The 25,434-nt window shown below is 38.4% G+C and overlaps 1 protein-coding gene across 1 annotated transcript in view; it reads left to right on the top strand.

Annotated features, from left to right (window-relative positions):
• vangl1 (VANGL planar cell polarity protein 1) overlaps positions 1 to 25,434 on the top strand; it is an 83,469-nt gene that overhangs the window by 44,095 nt on the left and 13,940 nt on the right. Inside the window, exons 4-6 of the mRNA XM_066686700.1 lie at positions 13,640 to 14,074; positions 17,404 to 17,579; positions 18,542 to 18,684. Coding sequence (XP_066542797.1) covers positions 13,640 to 14,074; positions 17,404 to 17,579; positions 18,542 to 18,684 — 754 coding nt within the window. The remainder of the gene's footprint in view (positions 1 to 13,639; positions 14,075 to 17,403; positions 17,580 to 18,541; positions 18,685 to 25,434) is intronic.

Here is a 25,434-nt window from a genome sequence, read left to right as displayed (position 1 = left end):
ATCAAATATAAGGTATTCATATATAAGGTCTGCAAGCTTTACGAAAGTCAAGAAAGTGTATTAGAACAAAAGAGACTGGGTGAGCAAAGGGAGACAGATACATTACAGCAGTACTGAAATTGGCATGAAAAATTGGCATGAAAATGACATGAGAGAGAGAGAGAGAGAGAGAGAGAGAGAGAGATGCTGCCCCAGGTCTCGTACCAAAACCTCATTCTGACCTAGTTGGAGATGACACACAGTTTTTACACTTCCTCATGTCTGTCTGAATTCATTAGTGTTTGTGTAAGTGTGTGTGTGTGTGTGTGTTACTTTTTAATGGTCAATACAAAGTTATGCCAATAATACATAAGGTAGTAAAGCCCTTATGTTGTACTTTGAAGGCTATAATGCAGTAAAGCTGCAGCATGATCCCATCTAATTCCTGGCTGCTTTAGCATCTTTAGAGCATCTTTAGCAGAGTCCATTTCTAAGGGCCTCATTCTACTATGTCGCCTTGTTTACAGAAAAGATTATAAAACCCATTGACTTACATATAGAAGTAAATGGACTGTTGTTTCTTTTAATTACACATATGGTTAATATGTAGCAGACAGGGATTAACTTAGATAAGCGAAAATAATCCTTATGTCTGCTCTATAGTAAGTGATATAGGATCTAATATTCATGGTAATTCTTGAAATATATTTGGCAGATGCTCTCGTCCAGAGCAACTTCTGATTGTAGTCATGGTACAGACACACGCTAATGTAATATTAAGAATTATTACCTGAAATGTACCTTCCTCTACTCCCTCTGTAACAAATAGTTTTATACATTTATTTATTTTTAGTTTGCAACAGATGCAGAGAAACAGCTGTGCTGTACTGTTATATTGAATAAGGAGATTAACTGATTAGCTAGATTCCTACCTCTGTTTGACTCTGTTATTTTGTGCAGCGAGTAGGTGCTCAGCTTTTTTGCCTGAATATTATTCAGTAGATCAAACTTAGAAACACCTACCTTGCATCTACACTCATTGTCCATTTTATCAGTCAATCTGTAGTACACTTGTTTCTCTGTATACTTCCTTATCACCATTTTACCCTGTTCTTCAATAGTCAGGATCCATCACAGAACCATCAAAAAGCAGGTATGATTCGGGTGGTCTATCATTCTCAGCACTGCAGTGACACTGATTTGTGGTAATGTGTTGATCCACCTTGTATATGTTAAGTCAGACATTAGCTCATTTGTTGCTGCACAGTTTGTGTTTGTCATTCTCTAGTCTGTGAACACAGGAACCTGCTGGCTGAATATTTTTATTCGTCTCTCAAGGAAAGTGATGGCACTGGGTTATCATCAGGAGTGTGATGTGTCCTTTAGCTAATGTCACCTGTGTACGATATATTTTTGTATTGAATAAGTGGTGGGATTGGAATTGGAAATGGAAGGGTTTTATTTCAGCTTTGGGAGCAAACTTGGAGTGAAGTATCATAGTTAAATTGAAGGAAATATATTTTATTTTCTCCTTTGGTTTCTTTTCATTTCTTTAGGTGTATCCCATTCCCTTTCCCTCACCATATCCTGGTCTGTAAAAATTCTTGAAATTCCTTTGTTGTTTGAATCCCCTTCCCACAAGAATCTCTTTATTCCTATTTCAGTAAAAGTGTCTCTGGAGCCCAGATTGGATATCAGTTAGATTGGATTGGATATTGTCTGCTAGACTGAATTGATGCTATTTTAAAATTCAGACATTCTTTGGCTTTTTTTTAGTTTCATTGCTGTCAAAATAGTGCTAATTGTTCAGTGCTAATAATACAAAAGTATTATTAGGCAAATAATAATGAAAAATAATAACCAATATGCATTTTTTATTTCTGGTATTTAAAAAAATAAAACATGAAAAACTTTATACTACATGTTCCTACTTGTCACATGCAAAGCAAAAAATTAACTCATATTTCTTAGCAATGAACATATTTATTCATTTACCACTACTACTCCAATACTGGAAATCAAAATCAAGGGCATAGAACTAGCATGGACAGAGGTAACGTGTCCCCAAAAATATCCAGCGATTATTGAATTGTCCCCACCAAAAAAACCTTATCTGTCAACATCTCATTAACCTAGAGGTGCAGAAAGGGTTAAATCACATTCCCTACTCGAGTCCTACCTCCCCATAACACACATGACCAGTGTGATTGGCTGTGCCTTTCCCTGCTGTCACATGAGTCTCTGTAATTTGGTTGTGAGCATCGCCAAAACTGGAAGGAAAACTTTCCAGTCATATGCAAGACTAAGGAGCTATATATTAAAGGAATGTGTATGTCACTTAAAGTCAAGTTTGCTAATGAAATGAGTACATCATAATAACAGCAGGCTAAAATGTAGTAAATGTGTAAACGTGTAAATGTAGTTGTGAATAACGTGGTTTGGAAATTAACTGAACAACAAACTGCCAGTTGTCAGTTTACAATGTATTGTTACATGGTCATTTTATCACAGAGCAAAGGAGAAAAAAATTTTCATAGGTCCTGACCAATGTCAAGAGCAAATTTATGCCATTGATCAATATATATATATGAGATTATTTCATTTAAATGCATATATAAACAAATAATCTCCTGTACTTCAGTCAATTTCATTTTTTTTTTCACCTGCATGAAATTATTTATAATCCAAATATAAGTTACAGCAGCCTTCATTTATTTATTTTTATCAGACTCACAATGGCAGCTGTTTATGTTTTGAAGAGGTTTAAATGCTCCTCTGGCCGATGGCCAACGATAATTTCCAGCGGAAGCCGAACATTTGTCAAGGAAAACTGATCTGTGAGAACTGGGTTGCAGAGCCGTGTTCAGTCTAAAAGACAAAAACAACATATAAATACACGATGACTAAACAGCAACTAAATTTACCGCCGTCGTTGTTGTGGTTTTCAAAGCCAGCAATTCCCATTAGAGACTGGGTTTTTATACGTCACCATCTCCATTTCGCAGGGGAGCAGTGCTACTGGATAAGCGACAAGCTTAAAGCGAGCTGAGCTGTGCTGAGTCGAGTCAAGTCGAGTAGAGTCTGACTTGTGGTGGAAAAGTGCCATTTGCTACTCTGCACTCAGCACTACAGAAACTGCACTATGTAACTTTAGGGGAAGGTAGGAAACCACTCCCACTTCCTCCTCATCCAGACCGGTGATAGTACAGTAGTACAGGAGCAGCAGAAGAACATTTAAATAAATAGCCTCTTACACTAGGAACATGATAACTACATAGTTCAAGATTAGACTAAATTAGATTATATTTTTGTTGTTATAGAGTGTAGTAAATGGAAGTTACGTTTTTAAAAAATTCTTTTATTTACAGGAAATTAGGGGCCTCTGTTGTCGCAGTCACACAACTCCAGGATTCTGGGGTTGTGGGTTCAAGTCTTGCTCCAGGTGACTGTCTGTGAGGAGTATGTTCTCTCCGTGTCCGCGTGGGTTTCCTCTGGGTGCTCCAGTTTTGTCCCATGGTCTCAAATGTGTCCGTAGGTGTGAGTGTGTGAGTGAATCTGTGAGTGTGTGTTGCCCTGTGAAGGACTGGCACAATATCCAGGTGTGTTCCTGTCTTGCGCCCAGTGACTCTGGGTAGGCTTTGGCCCCACCAGGATCCTGAACTGGATAAGTGGTTACAGACAATGAATGAATGAATGAATGAATGTTGTTTGTGTGGCAGAATTGCCTATGAACTTCAAGATAAGTATATAGCAAGTTACAGTGGGGTCAGAATACTCAAACGGTAGTAAGTTCAAATACTACATTATCAGTGGTATGACTCTTTACACTGTATCGCCAATATTTTTTCCTGTACATTTTATCTTCTTCTTTTGTTACTCTTCTTTTAATGTGTACAATTTAAGTTAGACTAAAATGTGAAAGTGCCTAATACCAGCCTAATAAAGCCTTTGGGCTTTTTTGTACTTTCCCTGCACTATTTGTTTTGTTATTTTATGTTTACATTTTTTCTGTACTCCAATATTCAAATCTATTGTGCAAAAAACAAACAAACAAACAAACAAAAAACAAAAAACAACATTTGTTATGAAAGGTTTCTGGAAGTGCTTATAATTTTAAGAATTGTCTTAAGTACAAGGTTACAAAGTACTTCAGAATACTTGCCAGTGAAACAAAAACAAATGTAACGCAATAATACTTGATTATTCAGAGTATTGGCCCACTTTAGACTATGACCTTCAGTGTGTATAAACACACACACACATACACACAGATACACAATGTTAGGTCTCTCATATTAGGCACAAGAACATAGGAAAACTCCTGGTAGTGCTAGCAGGCTAATTCTAATCCCTGACTGGTTGTCATGTTTGTTTGGAGATCTATTCTTCAGTGTAATGCAGCTATGTTAGCAGACATGGCCTCTGTTATATCTGACATGCCCTGTGTGTGTGATGTAATCTAGACAAGAGAGACTGAAGACATAGACAAGAATGCTTCCAAACAGCACATACATTGTTCAGCAGCTGGGATATTTACACACTACCAAATTATTTTATGTGTATGTATTGGAATGCTCATGTGTATTTAAATGCATAAGGCAAAACAGCATAATCAATGAAGAATAAATTACTTCTATATCTCTGACATATTCATGTGATTGTACAGTAGTTATTGGATATAATTAATATACATAAAGTTATGTTTGATTGGTTTATGACTCACACAATGGACTGTCAAATCATGCACAAACATACAGCACTTTGCAAGATAGATAGATAGATAGATAGATAGATAGATAGATAGATAAAATGCAGCCATATATTTATTGTTTTTTTCTTTACCTATATAAACCTAAACATTAAATTGTGCCAATCCTTTTTAATACATACAAAATATCATAGAGATAGAGATTTTTAGTATCTGCTTTTACATGCGTGAGGATGTGTGGGTCAGTTTTGTTCTCTATGTTCTTTGTCTATGCCCCAAATAAGAAGATTATAGGTCCATGGGTGCAGCTAAGCCTTTTCTCGATGTTGCTTTTGTACTCTGTGCCAATATAAGGATTCAGACAGAAAGTAATCTTTCTGTGGCATTGTCAAGCCCTGATGCCTTTTTCCAGCCCATGTTCTTGTAGGGTTGACCTTCATTTAGTCTTACACTTAATGTAGGTCAGTTGACCTTCACTTTTAATTGTGCCACTACACAAATCATTTTCCCTACATTTTAACGAAGCCTTTATAACCACTTTTCACTCATTTTCATTCTTTTCTTGTAACCATGATTTGTTTGTTTTATGAAGAATGTGCTCTGAAGTGGCACAGAGAGAATGATGTAGACCTCTGACTTTTTTATTTTATTTATGTGCCTGTTAAAATTACTTATCCCGTTATTATTATTTTCCTCAGCAACCCTTGGATGGGAAACATTTTTTGGCTCTTGGATAACTCTTGGATGGGTTGTGACCAGTGTTCAAAAACTCCTGAGCTATTACAGTAGATTGTTTACATATTAGAAATATAACTTACAAATTTGCTAAGATATTTTAGGTGTTTTGTGTCCTTCTTTTCTTACTGTATTTACTGGGGGTAGTGTTTTATTTACTTCTCGCACCTCAGAGCCCCAAGACTCTAGCTGGATTTTTATGGACCCCTGGTAGGCATTTTTGCTTATTTGCTGCTTTTAATGTTAATGGGGCATTGTGATATTTTCACAGTGAGTGCGCAAGCTATTTTTGAACAAAATGTTGGATCAGTAAGCACTTCTTATTGGTTTATTCAGTCTACTTGGGAAAAGCAACCAAAGCATGTATACATTTATATTCAGTTGGTTGTTTGTAACACAAAATATTAGTGTTTTTTTCATGTACAATAAACAGGGCTACAGCTCTGAGACATATTTTTAGCACAGACAAATAACCATAAGCAAGAAGATTTTTTTTTTCATTGACCAAATTGGGATTAAAGGCACAGTGATGAGAGTCCTATGAAGTGTGTTAAGTGGATTTTTTATTTGCTGTTAAGGAAGCTCCTGTGTGCATGTGTAAATATTTACACACTACTGTCTCATGAATCATAAATCATACTGAATTATTCAAGACTCAGGCCATGTGGTTATGCTGTTAAACTGAGCCGTGTATATGTGTGTGTGTCTATGAAAATTATATTTTAAACACAGCCTCCCTGGAGAATTTGTAAGAAAAATGCTGTTTTCAGGTTTATAACTACAAGTCCCAGAAGACCTCTCAGCACATCTGCTCAGTGCTTCCAGCCAGACATTTCCTTTATGCAAAGTTAGTGTTCAATAGATTGAGAGAGAGAGAGAGAGACCCAAACCATGTACTTGAGTTAAAAATATTAACAAAAAATATTTAAAATAGGTAAAATATTACTCCTGTGAAAGTAGAAGTACTCGTTGTAGATCTCCACTTGAGTAAAAGTACAAAAGTATTTACCTTCAAATGTACTTAAGTATCAAAATTAAAATTACGATGACATATTATGGCTCTAGCGTCTTATTATACTTTTGTAACAAGTCTCATGCTTAACACACTGTAGGTGAAAAGACTCTAGTGTTACTCTTGGTTCCCCAGTCTTTTAATAGAATGTTATTAATTAGTCTGACATGGATGAACACAGCAGAAATTGCCAAAGATTAAGTACAAGGTGCTGCCCCTCCGAACCAATAGAAGTAGCTGTCTCCTGAGTATTAAGCCTGATGCGCACCTGTCCAGAAATGTAACTCGTCACGTTCACAACGACTGATTGGTCTGCAGTCGGATGAACATGGTTTGCATTGCTCAAGTAAAGAAGTCCAGAAATATTAACTCATCTACACTTCACTCACTAAATAGTGCACTGTAAAGATTCATAAAATTAATACCACTACATAGGGTTAAGGAAGATGTTCGCTCTAGTGGTTTGCTGGTGTAATTGCAGAGCGACAACGACACAGGCTCTATTCTCCTTATTACAGGTCAGTGAAGCATCACAATGATTTTGAAATTGTAATTTTAAGGTAAAAATATTACATAGTGTTCCTTTAAGCCTTGATTGAAGAAGCAGGACAGTACTAAATTTGCACTCTGTAAAAAGCAACACAAAATTAGTTCAGACCACATAAAGCTGATTGGATGGTCTTATTTCATAGTTTGTGGGTTGGTAGACTCTAGATCCCCATTTTAATGTGCAAATGCACTGCAAAAAGTATTTAAGTTTTTTATAATTTATCCCCATTTTAATAATTTATCCCCATTAAGACACTTTTGGGAAATTGGGCCCTGTGCATTTGGTGTTCTCCTCCAAGTATGTTGAGCTGCCCAAAAACAACTTATTGTTTACAGCAGTTTCTTTTAAAAAGCAGTGCTAACTGGAAGCATGTGCCAGACTTACTTCTCCCAGCATTGTAGCATTGTGGGAACGGAGGTGTAGAAGTCCCAGACACAGTTTTAGCAAGTTTGCAGTGTTACAAAATACCAAATAAACATTAATTTGTAACTGCAGAGAAAAGTTTAAATAGCCAACTTCAGACATCAAACATCTGTACTTTAAAACCATCAGATACTCTTTAGCTTATTAAAGGCTGGTGTTTGTGAGCTCATGCTCCATTGAAAATATAATCTATGTGTATTTTGAAACAGAAAATGCTCTATTTGTGGGAGATTTTTTGGTATTGTTACAGTCTAAGTGTCAGATTGTGGGGTTGTCCTGGTGATGCCATATATTATTCTCAGCCTTTCCCTCTCTCTGGGGATGAGAAGGATGGCTTTCCCTTTCCCCACATCACTCAGCACAATGCTAGACAACATGAATGTCGGTAGGTTGACATAATAGGAGTAGCCTACTGTTCTTATTGTAAGTGTACTGTAAGTGCTGTAAATACTGTAAGTGTATTGGGCTGTCTACTGTTGTTCCTTTAATGGCAGTTTGAAAAGAGGCAGTGACAGGCTCACTCAATGAAAATGCTGTTTTATTTGAAAACAAAACTAAATTACACACATATGTAAGTACCTTTATTTTTCCTAAAACTGTATATTTATTTGGGCGGTGGTGCAGCAGGTAGGTCCCTGGGGCTATGTGTTCAACTCCCGCTTCGGGTGACTGTCTGTGAGGAGTTTGGTGTGTTCTCCCTGTGTCTGCGTGTGTTTTCTCCAAGTGCTCTACTGTCCTCCCACAGTCCAAAAACACACATTGGAAGGGGGATTGGCGACTCTAGTGCTGTCACTGACATTTTGAAACAAATTGACTTTTTAACAGATATGGCCATTTGAAGCACTCATGTTCTTAATGGAAATTAATAATTTTACCAGATTTGGCCAAAAATTCATCCAATAATTCACTCTTTTCACAGAGTTTTGTAATTTATTAGCAGTTTTATTTAGCAATGTAAAGTTTACATTGTATATTGTATTTTATCTATGCTGAAATATGTATGGACAAGGAAAACATATCTCACATAGAATATTTTTGTCTCTCGCTGAAATTAAAAATAGCTCCCCACTCCATTTTGAGTGAATTACTTAAGTCATAAAAATACAATGTGTTTTCACATATGAATAAATACACATGATGTTGTATTAGAAATATATAATGCACTATTTAAATCTAGATTCAGTAATTTGAAGACCTGCATAGTGCAATACATAGAGAGTATGGAGTGATTTGGGATTAAACTTCTACATTTCTCTCTTTTTTGTGGTGTTTGATACCTTTACTATAGCCCCCTACAGGACTGGCATGATAAAGCAGACATTTTCAGGTTCCTCTGGATGGAAATATTTTTAAAAACGGAGGAAGGAAAATGTTTACAAATATTCGTATATGTGTGGACAGGGCCTTAATATTCTCCATGAAAACATCTGTGTCCAGTGCTAAAGTTCTCCCTGAAATTTCAAAAGTTATCAAAACTACACTGAAATATTATTATAAAATATAATAAAATAAAACAACTCTCCAAAAATGCAAGGGGGTATTGTTGTACAATACTTGTTGTATTTATATTATTTAATCGGAAAACACCACTAATTTCGCATTGGGCTCATCTTACATTGGTTTGTTTATTTTGCATGATTAAATATTCATTTTTCAAAGCTTAGGTCTTAAGTGACAATGCGATTACTCGCTAATTGTTACTTTCTTACTTTTTTGTAATCTACCAACAGCCCTAATATATATACTTTTGTTTGTATCTTTTTTCCCTGCATGCAAACACACACACACACACACACACAAACACAGGAGAGTTTAACTTTAATTTAATTATCAATTTTTTTATATATATTTTAAAGCCAAATATTGAGATGAAATATCTGTATCAAACAGCCAGTGCGATCTAGATTTAGTAAAATGTGCACACCCTGTCACTCTGTAATACACAGTATATTATTATGGAAAGAATGAGAGGAAATGCAATGGAGGGTGGAGAGAGGAGAGCTGTGCACTCTCCCTTGCTCTCTCTCTTCCTGCTGTTCCCTCTCTGCAGGAGCCCACTGTTCACCTCAGCTAATGAGGGGGAAACAGGACACACACACACACACACACGGATAGTTCTATAATCTAAATGACATAATTTCTTTCTTCCCCCTCTGTGTGTGTGTGTGTGTGTGTGTGTGAAAAACCTGACCTAGTTACAGTCAAAGCAGCAGTGGTCACTTTAGCCTGTAGAGAACTTTAGGTCAGTCAACTGTCCGGATGATGAGTGAAATGGTCAGTGCCATTTACAAGATATACAAAGATTAGCCATAACATTATGATCACGTTTTTGTTTCCACACTCACAGTCTTTCTCTCAGCTACACTGCCACCTGCCCCCCACCCCCATTTCACCCTTTTCTTCAATGGTCAGGACACCCAGAAGACCACAAAAAAGCAAGTATTAATTAGATGGTGGACTATTCTCAGTACTGCAGTGACAATAATCCACCATTCAAGTCATACCTGCTCACTGGTGGTCATGTGGGAGTCCTGACTAGTGAAGAATGGGGTGAAAGGGGGCAAACAATGTATGAAGAGCAACAGATGGACTACAGTCTGTTATTGTACAACAACAAAGTACTACTGTATGGACATCCACATGGACCCAGGTTCTCTTAGCAAATGGATAGAATATCATGCTGCTTCCAACAGCTTGCCTTTTTATTCCCCATATTGCTTTCTGGTACAGCCTCTTCCATACTGTTCGTGTGATAGAAAAGAAACATTAGAATTAATCAGACCGGTCCACCTTCTTCTGTTTCTCCCATGGTCTAGTTCTAACGTTTTAGTGCTTGTAAACACTGAGTGGCAGACAGGGATAGGCAAATATGTGTTTTATGAACCTCATCATATGGCACTTTTACACTACCTTGAGAACACTTGGAACCAGGTGCTTTTTTTTAGTGACGGCTCGCTCTTGGTTCCAAGCAATCTGATTAGGGCGTAAGCTACAACCTCCAAGCTGACTCACAATAGCAGCTCATAAAACAACACTGTGTTAACAGCAGTTTCTTTAAAACTTTTGTAAGTTTTTTGAAGAAACCCAACACTTGGATTTGTGGTAGACGAATGAATCCAGACAAATGGTGCAACAAAGAACAAAAAACCACTACATTGATCTGTATGAATTAAGGTATAGTGCTGTGTTCAGTCATTGCCCCAACACCACCACTGCCCCACACCAATTAAAAAAAAAGCAAAAAAAGCAAATACATTATGAGTAAAAGGTGCAATATTCCTTCCACCATTGTAAATTCCAAATCCTGTGGCCTCTAGGGGAAAACCAGCTAGGTACCAAGCAATTAGAGATTAGTAGATTAGGTAACATACAGTAGAAATGTGCCAAAAAAAGCAGTTTGTGTTACAATAGCACTTCTGAGAGATCAGAACAGACAGGCTAGCCTTTGCAACCTATACACAGCTGTGAGCCTTAGGCACTCATGACCCTGACACTGCTTAACTGATTTTCCTTCTTTTGGACCACTTTTAGTAGGTACTAAACACTGCAAACTGGGAACACCCCACAGGGGCTTCTGTTTCGGAAAACGATCTTATCAAACATTATGACCATCACAATTTAGCCTTTTCTCTCAGCAGAAATCCACATTCACATTCCACATTCCATGCATGCCCCACATGTATATCCTGCAAGTCAGTTCTTTGACTTCCATGGCATGTATGGGAGAAGACTCACCATGCCTCCGTTAACATCATGACACCAAACATAGCATCTCTCCTGGGCTTGTGAGGTTGTGAACTGAACTTCAGTTGGACATGGATGTGATTTCTGCTGAGAGGAAGGGCCAAACTGAAACTTACCATCAGCCTGAAACAGTGGTACTTTGACTCATTTAACCATGCCATATGTTTCCAGTGTATGGTCCAGTTCACAACCTCAAAAGCCTAGGAGATATGCTGTTTTGCCATATCAGGGTCCAAATTTGTCAGATTTGCTCAGGACCTTATGCTTGCTCATTGTCCTTGCTTCCAACAAGAAAACAAGTTTAAATTTATGTTCAAATGAAAAACTCTAGGTACCATCAACTACTTTTTTTCAATCTCTCTCTACCTCTCTCTCTCTCTCCTCCAGCATATAAATAACTAGTTTATCTGTTCTTTTCCACTAGTATTAGCAATGCATAGAGAACTGAATAAATTTACACTTTCCTTTTTCTCCACTCTAGTAGACAGCAATGTAGGGCCCTGGGCAGAGAGAGAGAGAAGGATTAAACTCCTCATATTTCCACATGTTCACTTTCATCTTTGCCCCTATTATTCCTTCCCCATCACCTACTTTTCCACTTTTACTCCATTACTCCTCTCTCTCACTCTCACTCTCTCTCTCTCTCTCTCTCTCTCTCTCTCTCTCTCATGTCTGGAAGCCTACTTATTCTGACATGTTATTGTTGTGATTGTATTATGTCTACCATTTGTGAGAAATGAAAGACGCCTTTCTCCCTCGAGATGAAAGAAAGACTAAACTGTGGCCTTGAGCCGCATCATGAGAAAAAATACACAAATAAATAAGTAAATACCCTAGGATAAAAAGTGGGAAAATCCATTTCCTTGGTTCTGTGTAATCCTAGAGCTGTGTCTTTCTCGATTTCTGCGAGTGTACTGCTCTGGTATTAACATGCCTCTGCTGTGATTGGCTGAGAGGAAGATTCAAAGCCACATTTGGATGCAGATTTATGCAGGTGTAAGAGCTATCATTAGTATATGCTGATGAGGGTGTCATTTGCATCCTGTGCACATTGAAGCTGGAGACAAATGCAGAGAAAAAGACTTTTTAGAGTTTTTGTAGAGATTTTTTTTTCTTTTTTTTTTTTAATATATAGCTCCCAAAATGTTGGGACTGTTGGTGAAATATGAGTAAAAACAGCAAGTACTGATTAATAAATTCTGTTAGAAAAATGACACATGATTTTTTTTTCATAAATATTTTTTCTTTGTAAATTTACTCTCTCCAAATATGTAGCATGTTCTAAAATAATTGTAACAGGAACCAATGTCTTCCATTGCCATTCCACGTGAAATTTTCCAGTTATTAAAGCTGAGTTATTAGGCGTAAAAATATGTTTCAAAGCATGTTTGTGTAATGTTTTACTGTAATTCCAAATGTAAACATTCTCCTGCTATTTTGTCAATATATAGTAACTGAGGTTTAGTTATAAAAATGACAATTGCTATTTTCATTCATTCATTATCTGTAACCGCTTATCCAATTCAGGGTCGCAGTGGGTCCAGAGCCTACCTGGAATCATTGGGCACAAGGCAGGAATACACCCTGGAGGGGGCACCAGTCCTTCACAGGGCAACACAGACACACACACATTCACCTACGGACACTTTTGAGTCGCCAATCCACCTACCAACATGTGTTTTTGGACTGTGGGAGGAAACCGGAGCACCCGGAGGAAACCCACGCGGACACGGGGAGAACACACCAACTCCTCACAGACAGTCACCCGGAGCGGGAATCAAACCCACAACCTCCAGGTCCCTGGAGCTGTGTGACTGCGACACTACCTGCTGCGCCACCGTGCCGGCTAATTGCTATTATTAATATATTTATATATATAATTAGTAGTATTATTAATACTGTATTAAAATGCTGTGTTACCTGTTGCTAACATGGAAATCACCACTTTTAAATCATCTAAACCAGAACTCACCATACTTTTGCAGACTGTATTATCCCCAAGAACAGAACAAATTGATGCACATGCTTTTGCAGGACTTTTTCCTTGATGAATGATGAATGCAATGATGAATAAATTCATCTCGCTTGCCATTTTAAATCTACTGTCATTTTTAATTCTACAGAACCGTTATTATAAAATGATAAACAGCAGAAGAATGTTTGAATTTTAAATTACAATCACGTTACACAACAAAGGCTTTAAAATGTATTTACGTCTTATATTTGCCTTTTTTGTCTTTAACGAGTTTTCAAACGTTCAGCTATAGTGGGTCTTTGTTGGCATTTTTGCTAACTAACCATTACATGCAGAATTTTTTTCTCAGCACTGTCTAAATATAATGCGTTTTTTCACTCTATTAAAAATCATGAAATTTTAGTAATTAATTTTTTAATAAAAATGTTACTTCTGTTTTAAATTTCGTTGTCCATCTCTCTCTCTCTCTCTCTCTCTCTCTCTCTCTCTCTCTCTCTCTCTCTCTCTCTGCAGGATGATAACTGGGCTGAAACCACCACAGCTGTCACAGGGACGTCAGACCACAGTCTGTCTCAGGAGGACTTGGCGGGTTTTGGTAAAGATTCTGAAGCTGTGGAGCTGAAGCGGAGTTGGCTGTCCTTTGTTCCCCTGGCCCTGACTCTGTTGCTGGGTATTTTGGTGCTGGTCACTCCACTGTCCTTTCTGCTGCTGCCGCAGCTGATGTGGGCAGAGCATCTACAAGCTTGTGGGGCGGCCTGCGAAGGGCTCTACCTGTCCCTGGCCTTTAAGATGCTCATCCTGCTGCTGGCTGGATGGGCCGTGTTCCTACGGCGCCCTCGGGCCACTCTACCCAGGCTGGCCGTCTTTAAAGCCCTACTGGCCCTCCTCACACTGTTGTTGCTGCTCTCATACTGGCTCTTCTTTGGAGTGCGCATACTCGACTCACAGGTAAGCCCCCTTTTTTTCCTGTATGCTTCCATCAAATTGTAAACATATTTTCACTCGTTTCATTCATTGTCTGCGACCGCTTATCCAGTTCAGGGTTGCGGTATGCCCAGAGCCTACACAGAATTGCTGGGCGTGAGGCAGGAACACTCCCTGGTGGGGGTGCCAGTCCTTTGCAAGGCAACACACATTCACACACTCACACATATGAGTAGCCAATCCATCTACCAATGTGTGTTTGGACCATGAGAGGAAACCTGAGCACCTGGAGGAATCCCACAAGGACACAGGGAGACCACACCTAACTCCTCACAGACCAAGCAGGGCTTAAACCGACAACCCCAGGTCCCTTGAGCTGTGTGACAATTCAGTTCAATTAAATTCAATGCAATTCAATTTTATCGTCCCTATATCAATACAGGGTTGTACTGTAAAATGAAATAATGTCAGGCAACATCTCCAGTGCAGTGAAATAAACAGAAACACCAAGACAAAGGCTAAGTTACATAAACACTATAAGCAGAATATGTGCAAAGTCAGCAGGTGGATGTAAGAATAAAGTTAAAATGCAAACTGTAGTTTAAAAATATAGATATGTACTCAGTGATAGTAGCTTAGGCGTTAGTGTGCATTATTTGGAAGTGTATAGAATAGCAGTTACCAGGTCATGTTGTACAGATATAGTACCGTTACACTATGGAAACAGTGTAAACACAGTATCCCAGAGTTATTTTTATAGCAAAGCATAGCAGCTAAAAGACCAGTTGTTCACATATATGGTTTAAGTTTGCAAATATTCATGAAGTATACAATAAATATAGGAAATATATTCCTGAAATATATACAGAATATACAAAGTTTTAGATAAATGCTGTGATTCGGTGGAGCTCAGTGCATAAATATGCTAACTAACTTGAGGGAGTAATAGTCGGTATGGTGCATTCATGTTCTTGCTGGTGCTGCTGGTGCAACCTGTTTAACAGCCCGTGGATAAAAACGGTTCTAAAGCATGGTTCAGACTCTGTTATTCGGGTATTTCTTTCCAGATGGGAGAATCTGAAACAGAAAATGGTTGGGGTGTGTGGGATTGGAGGTTTTTGGCTTTCCTTAAGCATGTGTTGTATTAGATGGCCTGTGGGAGGGCTGAGGAGCTGTTGAGGCAGGTTGACTCTTCTCACCCACTGTCCCAATTCTTGCTCTAAGCCCTAAGGCCTTTCTGGAAGAGTGTGCTCTGATGACATTGTCAAAGGGTGAGCCAAAGGGGTTTCAAGTGTTCAATGGGTTGGCACATTAAGAGTAGAATGGGACACTCACACCCTTCAGGTGTTTACATCACTACGACTTAAATGCAAAACACAGCAGCTTAAAGCCAAAATTTATTTTAGTGTTTTATTACAGGCCCAAGCATAATTGAATATTTTAAATTTATTAGAATACTTTATGAAAGTTTGGAGGCTGTGACATTTACCTTTCTGCTCTTTTACAAAACAGAAATTCATCTCTTTACTCCCTGTAATCCTCACTAGCACACTGGCCACATGAGTTCACCACACCTATATGTTACAGCCAGAATACCAGAGAGCAGAATGATCTGTATGTTTATTAAATGAGTTTGTGGCCTCCATTACATAGAGCACCATTTATCAGACTTTTACATAGAAATGTAAATATTTCTACATAAATGACTGGTTTCCAGCCATGTCCTATTTCATTATCAAGTATAAAATAATATGGTAGGTAAAATGTAGGAACTTGCATATTGTAACATTAAAATAACACGGTTAAAATGTAGTCAGTTCCTGTCATTATAACTATGCTCTGTAAAAACAGCTTTCAATGATCATACATTGTCCTGGACTGCCTGATGTTTATATATGTTTATCCATAAAATTAAACAAGGCTTTTCCCTCAACTTTAGCATTTTTAAAACATGACTCAAACCTCACAGGTCTTAATGAAGAAAAATAAAATGTAGTAATACTTAAAGGGTAAAGGATCTCTGTTTTCCGACTTGTCTTGTTATTGGTTTCTGCAAGGCATGTCACAGACTCACAGTGGAACATGGGGAATGCTCTTCAAGAATGTGTCGTCTGTTCTGGATATACAAGGAGTGTATCAAGTGCAGGTAGGGGGCACTTGTGAGGACCCTTGTTGAGGAAATAAAAAAGAAATGGGACACCCTACACTCTTGCACACTTAAGTGTATATGTGCAAATGCGGAGCAAGGGCAAATATTGGGAAAGGGTAATGTCTTCAGAGGAAGCTGATGCATTGTTGGGCCTTTTTTATGACATGTGATGTATTGTGTGACCAGGTGAGATTCTCAGCTCTCTGAAGCAAACAGCTTTACAAAATGTGGGTTCCTAGCCCCAAACCGGTTAAAGATAATGTGTCCTGCCAAAATTGTTCAAAATTGGTTAGAAGAACAAAAAATGTAAGTGTTTATTTGGCTCACAAATTCCAAAACCTCAGTGGGATAGAGTATATGTGGGTTGTTCTGGAAAAACAAGTCTGTTCCATGTAGGCCCCACCTAATAAAAAACACAAGAATTAAAGGGTTTGCTAGTAATGTTTTGGTGGCAGATAAAACAGGACACCTTCCTAGGTCTTGTGCAGGCCATAGCTTGAAGTGTCCATTGTTTTTTGGAGGCACATTTGAACTTTTAAATATTAGACAGGTTTTAATGTTATGATTTATTGGTGAATTAAATATAAATATATCAATAGATATATAATGGAACATAAGCTCATGTAAGAGTTAAAATGAAGATTTTAATTGTAGTTACAGTATTTCAATAAATCTACACTGGATTCATTCATTATCTGTAACCGCTTATCCAGTTCAGGGTCAAGGTGGGTCCAGAGCCTACCTGGAATAATTGGGCGCAAGGCCCATACACCCTGGAGGGGGCACCAGTCCTTCACAGACACATTCACTCACACGGGCATTTTGAGTTGCCAATCCACCTACCAACGTATGTTTTTGGACTGTGGGAGGAAACCGGAGCACCCGGAGGAAACCCACATGGACACGGGGAGAACACACCAACTCCTCACAGACAGTCACCCGGAGCGGGAATCGAACAGACAACCTCCAGGTCCCTGGAGCTGTGTGACTGCGACACTACCTGCTGCGCCACCGTGCCGCCCTCTCCACTGGATATTAACTCCAAATTATTCAAACCTTGTTTTTGATTTGTTTTCTGACTCTTTATGATTATAATATAATGCTGTCTATGAACTGAAGTCTGTCCCTATCTTGCTTTCATATATAACAGAAGAATGATCTGTGTATGTGTGTGTGTGTGTGTGTGTGTGTGTGTCTTTGATAGGATAAGAATTATCAGGGGATAGTTCAGTTTGCCGTGTCGTTGGTTGATGCTCTGCTGTTTACGCACTACTTGGCTGTTGTTCTGCTGGAGGTTCGTCAGCTGCAGCCATGTTTCTCTCTGTGTGTGATTCGTTCTACGGACGGAGAAACACGACACTACAACCTCGGACAGCTCAGGTGCCCACACTTTAATCTGATTTATTTATTTGTATGTTTTTTATTGTTTTTTTATACTATTTTGATGAAGCATTAAGCAACTTTTTCTTTGTGTTTTGTGTGTAAAACAAAGCAATATATTTTTTTAGTTATGTATTAACAACTGTTTTCCTAAGCTTTTCAAAGGTAATGGCATTTGTTAATTATTTATTACTCTGTGGCTTTATTCTATTGGCTGTTTTTATATTGTTTAATTTTTAAGTTATATTGTGTTTTTATCTCATCCAACCCATTGTTTTGTCATAATGACATATAGAGCTGCAGGAGTGCTATCTGTAGGTGTGTGTGTATGTCTCATGCATAAATCAAATTGTGATTCCAAGCCCAGGGGGAAATGGAACATTAATCACCTTCTCTCTCTCTCTCTCTCTCTCTCTCTCTCTCTCTCTCTCTCTCTCTCTCTCTCTCTCTCTCTTTCTCTCTCTCTTTCTCTCTGTTCTCTGTCTCTCATCTCTCTATATAGCAGTCTATCTCATTCACTGTTCTATACATCACACTCTCTTTTTATGTCTCTATATCTTTCTCTTTCTTTCTCTGTCATCTTGGTTTTCATTCATTCTCTTTCGTCTCAGTTAGGTGCTCACAGCATCAGTCATGCAAACACACACACAGAGAGAGAGAGAGAGAGAGAGAGAGAGAGAGAGAAAGAGAGATGGGAAAATAATTTTTTCATTTTGAGTTTTAATCCTTTTACCACATCACATGTTTTAGTTTGATAATTAATTGAATACTTTTTTCTTATAGCAACAATCACATTTTGTTGTTGTCTTTTTCACAAGGTGCTACAATCACTGTGATGCAATGGGAATTATTACAGTTTAACACAATATGTTTATGACTGAGGTTTTTATCATGGTATATTTTAAACATTCAAATGATCCCATTTCTGTTTCAGCAACATTATTCATTCTTTCTGTCTACAGTATTCAGCGTGCTGCTCTGGTGCTCCTTGAACATTATTATAAGGATTTCTCTGTCCATAATGCTGCTCTACTCACTGCTGCTAAGTCCAGGACCGCCAAGCATCTGGCTGCTCTCAAAGTTTACAATGTGGACAGTGAGTTGGGTGAGTTTTCTTTGTTCAAGGCTTTTTCCTATTTTGCCTATTCACAAGAAAACCTGTTTTCTTATTATACAACACACAGGCCAAGATCTGATCCACTGTGAGGATTTTATTGCATTCTGCCAAAATAGTATTAGTGAGGTGAAGTTTTAATGTAGGACAAAAACATAAAAAATGCCACTTCAATTCACATTACCAACCTCATTTAACAATTGTTTTTCTTTTTTTTTTCAAATACTGATTGTATTTGGCTATCTTGACAGTTCACATTCATAAAATTATGTGTCCTTTATCTGTCTGTAATCTGAACGAATCTGTCCCTAAAATGGCACATGTGCAAATTGATGCATTGATGCATGTCGCCTGCATAACCATTAATAAAAACATGATATTTGTGAGAAGACACACTGTATTATGCTTAGGAGGACAGCAAACAGCTTGCTATTACTGCTGCACCAATAACTTAGTTAAATCTCAAATGTCTCCCCCCACTGTAAGTAGTGCACAAGCCTAAAATTACTGTTTATGCACGCACATAGTTTGTTATAAGTCAAGTTATAAAACCATTTATATTTTGACATTTTCCTGTCGAACTACTTCCTTGGACTTGGGTTACAGAGACAGCACAGAGCACAGAACTGAATCTGGAATTTCACCCTGGATTCTGACCCAATGTTCAGGACCTCCACAAAGGAGATATCATGTGGGTGGTGGATAAATCTCAGCACTGCAGTGACACTGACATTGTGGTGATATGGCAGTGTGTGTAGTGCTCTTATGAGTGGATAAGACACAGCAGTGCTGCTAGAGATTTTAACATCTGTGTCAACTCACTGTCCACACTGAGATACATATATTTTATTGGTCAAACTTATAGACATAAATTCAGAGACAGTTGCTCATACATTCTCAGCACTGTAGTGACACTGACATTGTGGTGATATGTCAGTGCGTATTGTGCTCTTATGAGTGGATCAGAAAGAGCAGTGCTGCTAATCTGTTGCATCAGATGTTCTGACCATTAAAGAACAGGGTGAAAGGGAGCAATGAAAGTATGCAGAGCAAGAGGGGCTGGAAATTTTAAAACCTGTGTCAATACACTGTCCACACTCTCACACACACATATCTTGTTGGTCCACCTGATAGATAACAGCAGCTAATCTGTTGCATCAGATGTTCTGACCATTGAAGAACAGGGTGAAAGGAAGCAATGAAAGTATGCAAAGCAAGAGGTGCACCCCTCTCTGTAATTTTAGATCTACAAAGTGCTCCTGTGGACAGTGGAGCTGAAAACATGGACACTGAAACTAAAATAAGGAGGCGGTCATGATGTTATTGTTGATTTGTTTAGATCTGCTTTCAATTGTCTGTGTCCTCTGGCCCTCTCTGACTGGCAGGGGGGAGAGAAGGGGGAGAGGTGACAGTCTGTGTGTGAGAGGGAGTGGCTGAGGGGGTATTCTGCAAAAAACAGAGAAAACTGCAGATGAGTGGGAGGGGACATATATTTGATCATAAACTATTCCTTGGATCAAAACCCAATATGGACATATGTGGTATCATGAGAATCTTAAGAACCTGAACTTTAACAATTATCAAAAAAATTTGGAACTTTCATTACTGTGTGATTGCAGCATCTGCTTAAATAGAGATGTGCAGGTTGCCTTCGAATCATTGCATAACAAACAGCTGTAACTCAAAAATGCTTTAGCCCAAAGTTTTGAAAATACTCAAGCTCCTTTCCCATGTTCCCAAGTTCTGTCTGATTTGTGTGAAGTTTGTTGTAGTTATAGCTCAAAGAGTGCTTTGAGCCCTGCCCATGCATATTTGTTGAATAACTGCTGCAAGAGCGTGTCAAAAGTTCCAACTTTTTAAAATAATTATTGACCTACAGTCTATACAGATTGCAAAAATACCAGTTGTTTATTGATAAGACAAATTTCCAGGGAGGAGTTCGAAAAGCTCCATTTTCACATACCTGATTATTCTGGATAAACTATGCATTTTTTGACAATAGTTGCAATTGCAAAGTTGTAAGACACTATGCAGAGTATGCAATAAAGCAAACTGCTTGTCAATATGTTTATATTTCGCTGAGATATTCCATATTTGCATGTTGAAAATTCGAATTGCGCCCCCTATTGGCTATCGCAATGAAACTTTTTATGTGCTCAGGAAGTGGTGCCATGGACATACCATGCAAGTCTCATGATGATAGGACCTTGTCAAGGTCATGCTGCTGAAATTTGATTGGCCGTTGGCGGCCATGTTTTTTCGAATATGTCATCATCGTCATAGAATCTGAGTCAGCTCATCACCCACTACATGCATACCAATCGGCATGTCAATCAGACAATCCTGTGAAGCGTAACAAATTTTTTGTTGTTATAGTGCCCCCTAGGCTTGCAGTTGCACAACCAAGTACTTATGTCTTCCAACCCTTATAGGGATCAAGCTTGTGAAGTATCGTAGCATTCGGAGAAAGCATTTGTGAGTTATAGCTGTATTTGTGTGATATTTGGAACGCGAGCTCCAGCCCTGTTTTTGATCCAGCCCAGTGATGAAATTCCAACTTTTTTTAAATTATTAAATTTAACTTTAAAATTATTAAAGTTCAGGTTCTTAGGACTCTGTCCTACCACATATGTCCATATTGGGTATATTTCCAGAGACTAGTTCTCGCTCAAAAATGTGTGCGATTTTGCATATTATGCAAATTAGCTCAAAATCTAAGTAGGCGGAGCTTATGGGTTCTTGAGGCTTTATTGTAGGTTCTCACCTGAGGAATCAGGGAAAAAAAGAATTTTGTCTCTACGCCACACGGGGTAGGAGATATAGGGAGCGCCACCATCAGGCTGATTGGGCTGAATCTTTGCGCCTGAGTAGCTGGAGGGTTTACTACCAGTTGACCAAACGACAAGTCTGTAGGACCTACGATTTGGGCTGCCCATCGTGTTTCATTGGAGAAAAAGAAGAAAAAAAAAAAGAAGAAGAAGAAGAAAAATCGGAACAAAAACAATAGGGCTCCAGCACTTGCAGTGCTTGGACCCCTAAAAAGAAGAAGAGGAACCGGAATAAAAACAATTGGGCTCCAGCACTTGCAGTGCTTGGATATATCAGATTTTTGTCGCTTGGGCCTGGTAATATAAACATAGCACTCATGCAACACTAGGAAATAATTGGGTTTGGTCATGGTTACATTAATCTCATATGCAGATGCTCCAAAACTTCCCATTCTATTAGCAATTGAATTCTCTTCAGCTGCAAGTAGTTTTCATGTTTGGGTCATATCATGTTTGGATATGTGGATATTTAGATATGCTATCTGGCCAAATGTTTATAGAGACCTGCTTATTCAAAGTATCTTTTGAATTCAAGAATATTAGGTATTTGCAGCCCTTTTCTGCTATATGAGCTTCATTTTTTTTCGGAGATTTTACACTTGCACGTTGCTTTTAGGATTTAATTTCACTCAGCCACAAAGCATTCTTGAGGCTGCCTACTGGTGCTGGATGAGTAGTTCTGGATCACAAACAGGGGTCCAACTCATCTCAAAGGTATTTTTGCCCCGTCATTGCAGTTCCACTGGTCCAAAGTCCAGTAATGAGGGGCTTTACATATTAGGTGTACAAATCTATTTTAAAGCATTTTATGTGTGTGTAAGATATAATTGTAATTTTTTTTTGTAATAAATTTTTTTATTGTTTTATCTGCTTCATGAACAATATCCATACAAATCACATACATTTTGTACATCCACACACAGCACAGACACATACAACATACAAAAGCACAATCACACAACACAGCCAGAGTGTAAGGAGCACTGTATGAATAGGACTAATGAGGTTTCTAAAAGAAGGCAAAGGGGTTCCATCTGTCTTTGAAGAACACTACATACATACAAACAAAAAGCTGAATTCAACCCTAGTTTTATTGTATGTTGTCAAACAGTTAGAGAGTTACAAGGACAGGCAAGGTCTTCAGTATGGGATTTTTGTTTGGATGGCCATAGTCTCTATATTTGATTTATATCGTGGTTCACTTTTTTGACAGTGTAATAATATAAATCCAGTAATCTCTTATAATGTAAGAATTGAACCAAATGCACTCACCATTCCTGTGGTTTGAGGATTACTGGATACTAGGACTATTGTCAAGGCAAATGATATCTTGTGGATATATTTTTCTCTCTTCGGTTATCTCTTTTTCTTTCTCTTCCTCTCTCTTTCCCTCTCTGTTGTTTAAAGCCAAACTGAAATCATATCTGTCGGACTGTAAGTTAAAACCATGGAATGCACTATGTACCCACTGACCCCTGCACTGCCCTCGGGCAGTTTGGCAACTTGAAGCAAGCAAGAGCCTTCAGTTAATGATATAACTCAAGCCACAATAACAAATCAGAAAACTCTCAACTATGAAGCACCCTTATTGTACTGTGAAACTAGCCTGCAATCATCCTGACATTTTTCTAGCCAAACATAGAGGTATTCTTCTAAAATAACTCATATGTATATAATTACATCCTAACTTTCACAAATCACAAATCTTAATAAATACACATTTTTGCTTCGAGCACATTTTTTAAAACATTCACGGTCCATCTTCTCAGCTCCACTGACAAGACAGGAGCACTTTGTAGTTCTACGATTACAAACTGTAGTCCATCTTTTGCTCTGCATACTTTGTTTACTCCCTATCACCATGTTTCTCAGTTGTCAGGATCTCCACAGAGCAGGTATGATTTGGGTGGTGGATCATTCTCAGTGCTGCAGTGACACTGAACTACAAAGTGCTCCTGTCTGGTCAGTGGAGCTAAGAGAATGTACTGTGAGTGTAGAAACAAGGAGGTGGCCCTAATGTTTTGGTTGATCAGTGTATATGTACAGTTGTGCAAATATTTTTGGCACCTGACAAAATGAGATTGGAAAAGCTATTTATTTAAGTTTTTGGCCCAAAAGAATATAATTAAAAACAAATAATACTATTACGGGCGGCACAGTGGCGTAGCAGGTAGTGTCGCAGTCAAACGGCTCCAGGATCCTGGGGTTGAGGGACTGTGTGTGAGGAGTGTGTGATGTGTTCTCCGGTTTCCTCCCACAGTCAAAAACACACGTTGGTAGGTGGATTGACGACTCAAAGTGTCCGTAGGTGTGAGTGAATGTGTGTCGCCCTGAAAAGGACGGGCGCCCCCTCCAGTGTGTTTCTGCCTTGTGCCCAGTTATTCCTGGTAGGATCCGGACCCACTGCAACCCTGAACTGGATAAACGGCTACAGACAATGAATGAATGAATAATATTATTACAGTAAGTAGTCTTTTTCTGTGTGAATGTGTAGTTTTAAACATTTCAAAAACATGTAACACTTAATAAACACTTAATTATTTTAATTCAAGTGTGCTGTTTATTTAATAAATCCTTATGATCAATGAGAAGGTCTGGAAACAAACTGTTCTTCACACTAGCTGAAAACATGTCTATTAATTATAAGAAAAAAACTCTTTTTAATGAGAACGTTGTTAAATGTTTAAATAATAATAACATTATATTATATAGTATTATATACCACATTACTGTAAACGTAACATTTTATTAGGAGTGGATTTCATGAGCACACAAGGCACTGATGCTGGGTAACTTTTCATTCATTGACTGATTCATTCATTAATTTTCTGTAACTGCTTATCCAGTTTGGGGGTCACGGTGGTTGAGGAGCCTACCCAGAATCACTTGGCGCAAGGCAGGAAATTGGATTATTAGTTAAAGATAAATTATTTTCCATTTAAAATTGTTTGACTAAGCTTGAAAATGTTTTTTTGAAATACTTTCACACACAAAGTTTGGGAAATTCCTGCCCACTCACAATGTAACTGCTGTATCAGTGTACTCCCTGTTCCAGCACTGACCATGTTTGTTCTTTCCTTTTCACACTGCTCAGTGTGCTGTGTCAACGCTTTGACAAACTCTTGGCCTGCAGCTTTGAATAATGACCCAAGGGTACGCTCAAGAGACAATACTGTACCAGAACAGTACTGCAGCCCACCACACCTCACCACACCAGTATGTGTGTGTGTATGTGTGTGTGTGTGTGTGTGTGTGTGTGCAGTGGTTATTTATATTTATCATGTACACACATACATACATAGACACACACATAAAAACAATATTCATTTGCTTATTGGGTTTGATACTGTAATATAATGGGTTCCTCCAATAAAATAAAATAAGGATAATTGTATGTATAATTTAGCTCCAGGGGCCTGGAGGTTGTGGGTTCGATTCCTGCTCTGGGTGACTGTCTGTGAGGAGTTGGTGTGTTCTCCCCGTGTCCGCGTGGGTTTCCTCCGGGTGCTCCGGTTTCCTCCCACAGTCCAAAAACATACGTTGGTAGGTGGATTGGCGACTCAAAAGTGTCCGTAGGTGTGAATGTGTTTGTGTGTCTGTGTTGCCCTGTGAAGGACTGGCGCCCCCTCCAGGGTGTATTCCCGCCTTGCGCCCAATGATTCCAGGTAGGCTCTGGACCCGCCGCGACCCTGAACTGGATAAGTGGTTACAGATAATGAATGAATGAATGAATGAATGTATGTATAATTGTTCATTGTTGTGCTAATTATCCTCTGTATTATAAATTTTCATCTATATTTGCACCAGTTGTGGATACAGATGTTCAAAACAGCACATATAATCTCCACAGAAAATAATGTAATGAATTGGCATGGTCTGGAGCAGTTCATGTAATTAAGGTCACCATACATCA

Source organism: Hoplias malabaricus, chromosome 12 (genome assembly GCF_029633855.1).
Source record: "Hoplias malabaricus isolate fHopMal1 chromosome 12, fHopMal1.hap1, whole genome shotgun sequence".
NCBI classification, from domain to species: domain Eukaryota; kingdom Metazoa; phylum Chordata; class Actinopteri; order Characiformes; family Erythrinidae; genus Hoplias; species Hoplias malabaricus.
This window is presented reverse-complemented; position numbering and strand designations above follow the sequence as displayed.